Below are 7,425 nucleotides of genomic sequence, written 5' to 3'. Positions count from 1 at the left end.
AAAGTTAATCAAAATCATACCTAAGCTAATAAGAGGTTTTATTTGAAGACTGTTGTTGAAAAGTATCACATTCATAAGCATATTGAGACATAATAACCTATGAAGTGGTCATTAAATTGAGGAACAAAGTGCAAAAGAAAATTACTAAGACACCACAGTTTGAATGTCCCTGATGAGGAATATTATTTTTTTCTAAAATGTCCCATAACAGTACATATCACATCATAAATTAATACCTTTATTTTTTATAGATAACCCATATCACTTTCATCCCTTCTCCTCCTTCATGAAGTCATGCAGCTGAAACATAATGTGACTGAATTTATCCTACTTGGGTTGACCCAGGATCCTGTTAGGAAGAAAATGGTTTTTGTCACTTTCTTGATTTTCTATGTGGGGACATTACTGGGTAACCTGCTGATTATCGCTACCATCAAGACCAGCAAGGCACTTGGGAGTCCAATGTATTTCTTCCTTTTCCACTTATCCTTATCAGATGCCTGCTTCTCTACTTCCATAGCACCTAGGATGATTGTGGATGCCCTTTTGAAGAAGGCCACTATCTCTTTCAGTGAGTGCATTGTCCAAATTTTTTCATTGCATTTCTTTGGCTGCCTGGAGATCTTCATCCTAATCCTCATGGCTGTAGACCGTTATGTGGCCATCTGTAAGCCCCTGCGCTACACAACCATCATGAGTCATCGAGTCTGTGGTGTGTTGGTGGCTGTGGCCTGGGTGGGGTCCTGTGTGCATTCTTCAGCTCAGATTCTTCTAGCTTTGAGTCTACCTTTCTGTGGTCCCAATGTGATTGATCATTATTTATGTGACTTGCAGCCTTTGTTGAAACTTGCCTGTGCAGACACCTATGTAATCAACCTCCTCTTGGTGTCCAACAGTGGGGCCACCTGTACAGTGAGTTTTGTCATGCTGATGTTCTCCTATGTTATCATCTTGCATTCTCTGAGGAACCACAGTGCTGAAGGGAGGACAAAAGCCCTCTCCACCTGCATCTCCCACATCACTGTGGTCATCCTGTTCTTTGTTCCCTGCATGTTTATATACACACGCCCTGCTACCACCTTCTCCATGGATAAGATGATAACTGTGTTTTATACAATTGGAACACCTTTGTTCAACCCTCTAATCTACACCCTGAGGAATGCAGAAGTGAAAAATGCCATGAGGTTGTTGTGGTGCAAGAAGCTGACCTCAAATGACAAAAGATGAAAGGAAGTTCCCAGTTGTTCCACATAATTTAGATTGGCCTATAAGTAGTCCTTAGAGAATATTATCTCTTATTGTAATGTTAATGTCTATCATGAGGCCTTAATACTAGATTTCCTTTGGAAAATAAGCATTGTGAACACATACACTAATTAGTGTTTAGTCAGTTTCATGTGGAGTAAGAGACAGCACCAGGTGAACATAGGTATGTAAGATTCATTGCCTTAGATGGTTTTCAGTGCTGTGTCTCTGTATCTCTTGCCTGCTTGGTGTCATTCTGGTTTTGATCTCACATTTTTTCTGCCCTTTTTCATGATGATTTCTGATTTTATCTGCTTCTGGATACTTGTCTATATGCTTATATACATAGGCTGGTAGCTTTCACCTCTTTCAACTGTTTCCTTTTGTAGACAGTATGGTCTCATCATTTCTGATCATGAACCTTTAATTTTATAGTTCTTTCTGATCAAGAGAACGTATCAGTTTCAAACAGTTGCAGACACTTCATGTTGTAAGGGACATTATATAATCTAGGTTATCTCCCTTACATTTCATATACTTTTTTTGCAATATTCTTACCATATGAGACAAATATGATTAATGAATATGCAATATTACCTGTGTGCAAATATTTTTTTTAATTCTTGATTATCACTATAACATTGCAAACAACTCGAATGTTACATTATGGAAAATATGCATTTAAAGGTTTTAGTTTTGTTCCACATGATTATCTTCATAATTTTATATTTAATAACTAAAATGTGCTTTTATCTTTTCCTTTCCTTCCTTTACTTTCTTTCTTTTTTAATATAACATCTTTATCAATCTTTTAATGTTAATAAAATCTAAGATGATATAATTTTGGTAATCAGTTTAACATTTGAATAATAACAAAAGAAGTTCAGGTTTTACTGTCAATATAGCTTATGTATATTTACTTTAGGTTCTGAAAGGAAGTAAATGGAAAGCATACATTTTCAAAGACTCAGGTAGGATTTTCTGGGCTAGAAATGGCTGACAGAGTTAGTGTCAAAAATTAATTTGAAGAATGCTAGAGAAACTTTATACAAAACACAATTAAACATGTAATATTCTACCACATTCTCTTGGCTATGAATTATTCTAGGAACTGAAAACATGGTAGAAAAGTACATGAGCAGTATCCATGGTCCGATGGAGTTTACCATATTATGGGGTAAAGGTGAGTATTAACACCTGGACAAGTACTGAGTATGCCAAGGGATTTTTAGAGTGCCATGATCTATCACAGAGCAAAATAATTGAAGAGTGTGATGGTAGCAAACCTCACAGGGATGGGTGTGAATTATTTAGAACCAGATGGTCAGAAAAGACACATATGACTTTTCTACTAAGATAAAAATTAGTGGTTCTCATCATGGAAAAATTTGCCCCAGGGGACAGTTGGCAAAGTCTAGGTACACTGTTGGTTGTCAAAGACATGGGGGTGTATAGTGGGCACTGCTCTTGGCATCTGGTGGGTAGAGGTTGGAGATGCTGTTGAACAGCTTAAAATGCACAAGGCAGGTCATCGCTACAAGGGACATTCTGTCTGACTCAAAATTGTAGCAGTGCTGTGGTTGAGGAAGGATGGCCACTATGAATGATTCTTGAATATTTCAGCAGAATTAGAGATTTATGTACCTGGAAAAGCAAGTGCAAATAGAATATGCGTATCTTACATCAAGATGTAAGAAAGGAAATCAAGGAGTTCAGTGTGTGCAGAGAGAGTAATAAAAGAAAATGGAGTGTGTAATTGAAAATGAGACCAGAAATATAGAGATACTAAGTATAAAGGGCTTATGGAATATTTCTAGAGATAAATTAGTGAGTATTTGAGGTATAGTGACATGATCTGATTTATGGTTTGATGGGATTACTCTGACTGTTTTATTGATTGTGAAGAGTGAAACTGGGATCTTCATTATGATACCACTGTAATAAACTAGAAAAGAGATTATGACAATTTGGACCAGGTGAATAGCAGTGTGTATGGTGAGAAAATGTTTGTTTATGGATACAATTTTCATTGTTGATCTGAATATAAAATGATACATCCACATTGGATAAACCTCTGACTCTTCAATTTAAAAGTAAACATACACTTAGGCATCAATCCAACAATTCCATTCTTAACTGCTTATCTAGGTGACAAAACATGTTCACAAAACTTGTACTGCAATATTCATGCCAGCCTTGTACATAATAGCCAAGAAGTTGAAATAACCTATGTGCACATGAATAAAACAAAGGATAAATTGTGTTTTTTAAAAGCAATTAAATATTCTATGGTAATAAACTGAATGGACTACTGATACATATAGCAGCACTGATGAGTCGAAAAATATTTATCTGAGTGAAAGAGGCTTACATAAAAGTGTACGTTCTTTATGGTTTCATTTTTATTAAGGTATGCACAACTCAAAAGTAATTAGTGTTGGAAACATGAACCAAAACAGTGGTTTTGCATGTGGAGTGAGGTAATGCGCATTATCCAAGCATCAGCATAAGGGAAATGTCCAGGGTCGTGGAAACTTCTGTATCTTGACAGTAAGAGATTGCATATGTGTATTTATTTTTAAACTTTGTTGTAGTTTGAAAATGTTCCTAATAAAGTGTTGTGAAAAATACATTTTCTTCAGCATCATAACACTGTTTAGTTTTCTGTCTGGCAGAAAAATAATGGCTTTTTTGTTGTGTTTTATTATAGTATTGGGGGTATATTTTTATGGAGAACAATTTCCTACATGGTTTCTTTTTTGTAATAACATAATAATATATTCATTTTCCAAACTTATTATAAACACTCTGTGGATTATTTTCCACACATATAATCATTTGGATGGCAATACTCCACTCAATCAGTTCTATTCAACAGACCCTGAGATGCACAAGATATTACAAATGACTCTTTCAAAAGTCTCCAAGCATTAGACTCAATAACACTCTGGTGTGTTACACTCAATGACCAAGGTATGCCTTGCCCTTTGACTCAGACTGAAACTTCCAACAAAGAAAAGCCCACGAATAGATAGATTCACAGGTTAATTCTAATAAACAGAACACTTCAAACTCTTCCAAAAATAGAGGAGAATAATTTGGAACTCTTTATGAGGCCAGTATCACCCTGCTTCCAAAGGCAGACAAAGACATCACAAGAAAAGAAAGTTACAGGCCTATATCCCTCATAAAATTAGGTCCAAAATCCTAAACAAAATACCAGCAAGCTGAAATACAAAGCATGCTAAAAGTGTACACCACGACAAATGTGACTAATCCCTGGAATGCAAGACTGATTCATCATAAGCAAATTAATTAATGTGATACACCACTTTAATAGAATGTAGGTTACAAATCTCATTATCATCTAAACAGATGTAGGAAAAAGAAAACTTTTGATAAAATTCAACATGATGTTATGATAAAAACTCTCAACAAAATAGGAATTTAAAGAACTTACCTCACTATAGTAAAGGCCATGTTTTAAGAGTCTATGGCTAATACGCTCAAAGGTGAGAAACTGAAAGCTTTTCTTCTAAGGTCAGGAATAACTCAAAGATGTTCACATTCACCATTTTCATTCCATGTAGTACAGAAGTACAAGCCAGAATTATTAGGAAAGAAAAAGAAATAAGGGGCTTCCAAACCACAAAAGAAGTAATATTATCTCTGTTGGCAGATTACATGATCTTGTGTGTAGAAAATCCAAAAGGCTCCACCAGAAATAACTATTGGAACTAGTAAATAAATAATTAAGTAACTTTTCACATTAAAACATTAACATACAAAAATAAGTTGTTTTAATATGCCTTAAAAACAAGTTTCTGAAAATGAAATTAAGCAAACAACCTCATTACAATAGCACAGAAATAATACATACATATACACCTCTCAAATGAGGTAAATATTATCTCACTGAAAACAACAAATCATTAAATAAAAAAAAAATAAAGAAGAAAAATAAATGAAAAGATATCTAATGTTCATAGATTGAAAGGAAGACAATTTTTCTAGAGATCCTGTACTATCCAAAATGATCTACAGAGTTAATCCAATCCCTATCAAAATTCCAATGGCCTTTTTCATACAAATAGAAATAAATCCTAAAATTCATATGGCATCACAAATGTCCCCAATTGACCAAAGTGGTACTGAAAAATTAAAGTAAAATTGGAAGCATCACACTTCCTGATTTCACAATGTACTACAAAGCAACCATTTATATGCCCACAAAATGGACAACCTAGAAAAAAAAGACAAATTTCTAGAAACATACCAACTGCCAAGAATAAATCAGGAAGAAATGATCTGAACAGATAAGTCATTAGTAATGGAGTTAAATGTATAATAAACTCTCAGCAAACAGAAGTCATGGATCAATGGCCTTAGAGAGAAATTACCACTATAGTCAATACCTTTGTATTGTGACAGAAGGCAACTAGATTATTATGGTGATCATTTTGAGCAAACAAAAAAAAAACCATTAAAAGAAAAAAAGATTCTTTTTGTTGAGGATTTTTGCATCTATATTAATCAGTGACATTGGCCTGTAATTTTCTTTTTTGTGTGACATCTTTGTTTGGTTTTGATATCAGGGTGATGGTGGCCTCATAGAATGTCTTTGGAAGTGTTCTTTCTGATATATTTTGGAAGAGTTTGAGAAGGATAGGTGTTAGCTCTTCACTAAATGTTTCATAGAATTCACCTGTAAACACATCTGGCCCTGGGCTTTTGTGTGTTGGGAGATTTTTAATCACACTCTAAATTTCCGTGCTTGTGATAGGTCTGTTCATATTTTCTATTTCTTCCTGGATCCATCTTGGAAGATTGTACTTTTCCAAAAATTTATCTATTTCTTCCAGGTTAGCCAATTTGTTGGCATATAGTTGCTTATAGTAGTCTCTCATGATCTTTTGTATTTCTGTGGTGTTGGTTGCTACTTCTCCTTTTTCATTTCTAAATCTGTTGATTTGTGTTTTCTCCATTTTTTCCTGATGAGTCTGGCTAATGGTTTTTCAATTTTATTTATCTTCTCAAAGAACAAGCTTTTAGTTTTATTAATCTTTGCTATTATTTCCTTCATTAATTTTCCATTTATTTCTGATCTGATTTTTATCATTTCTTTCCTTCTGCTTACTTCTGTTTTTTTTTTTTTTTTTTTTTTTTTTTGTTCTTCTTTCTCCAAATATTTTCAGTGTAAGTTTAGGTTGTTTATTCAAGATATTTCTTGATTTTTGCAGTAGGATTGTATTGCCATAAATTTCCTCCTTAGAACCACTTTTGCTGCGTCCCATAGGTTTTGGGTCATCATGATTATATTGTCATTAGTTTCTAGGTATTTTTTTTTATTTTTCTTTTATTTCTGTAGTGACTTCTTGGTTATTTAATATCATACACCATGAACAAGTGTGGTCTATCCCTGGAATGCAAGGATTCTTCAATGTATGCAGATCAATCAATGTGATATATCATATTAACAAATTGAAGGATAAAAAACGTATGATCATCTCAATGGATGCAGAAAAAGCTCTTGACAAAATTAAGCATCCATTTATGATAAAAACTCTCCAGAAAATGGGCATAGAAGGAAGTTACCTCCACATATTAAAAGTCATATATGGCAAACCAACAGCCAACATCATTTTAAATGGTGAAAAACTGAAAGCATTCCCTCTAAGAAAAAGAACAAGACAAGGCTGCCCACTCTCACCGTTATTATTCAACATAGTTTGGAAGTTTTAGCCACAGCAATCAGAGGAAAAAAAAAAAACAAATAAAAGGAATCCAAGTTGGAAAAGAATAAGTAACATTGTCACTCTTTGCAGTTGACATGATATTATACATAGAAAACCATAAAGAAAACTGCTAACAATAATCAATGAATTTAGTAAAGTAGCAAGATACAAAATTAATGTGCAGAATCTCTGGCATTGCTATACACTCACAAGAAAAGATGAGAAAGAGAAATTAAGGAAACTATCGTTTACCTTTGCAACAAAAATAATAAAATACCTTGGAATAAACCTGCCTCAGGGGCAAAGGACCTGTATGCAGAAAACTATAAGACACTGATGAAAGAACTGAAAGAAAATACAAACAGATGGAGGGACACTCCATATTCTTGCATTTGAAGAATCAGCATTGTGAAAATGACTATCCTACCCAAGGCACTTTACAAAT

The 7,425-nt window shown here is 34.1% G+C and overlaps 1 protein-coding gene across 1 annotated transcript; it reads left to right on the top strand.

The window, feature by feature from the left end:
* The first annotated feature begins 294 nt into the window (after window positions 1-294).
* On the top strand, window positions 295-1,227 carry LOC130849835 (olfactory receptor 4C16-like). Its single transcript, XM_057729023.1, has one exon. The coding sequence runs from the start codon at window positions 295-297 to the stop codon at window positions 1,225-1,227; it is 933 nt and encodes a 310-aa protein (XP_057585006.1).
* The last annotated feature ends 6,198 nt before the right edge of the window (window positions 1,228-7,425 follow it).

Source organism: Hippopotamus amphibius, chromosome 3, assembly GCF_030028045.1.
Source record: "Hippopotamus amphibius kiboko isolate mHipAmp2 chromosome 3, mHipAmp2.hap2, whole genome shotgun sequence".
In the NCBI taxonomy this organism is placed as follows: domain Eukaryota; kingdom Metazoa; phylum Chordata; class Mammalia; order Artiodactyla; family Hippopotamidae; genus Hippopotamus; species Hippopotamus amphibius.
Note: the sequence above shows the minus strand (reverse complement) of the source record. Positions and strands in the feature narration are given on the sequence as shown.

Excerpts from the sequence above, each read along its gene's own strand:
- LOC130849835 (XM_057729023.1), top strand. The coding sequence starts at position 295 with ATGCAGCTGAAACATAATGTGACTGAATTTATCCTACTTGGGTTGACC.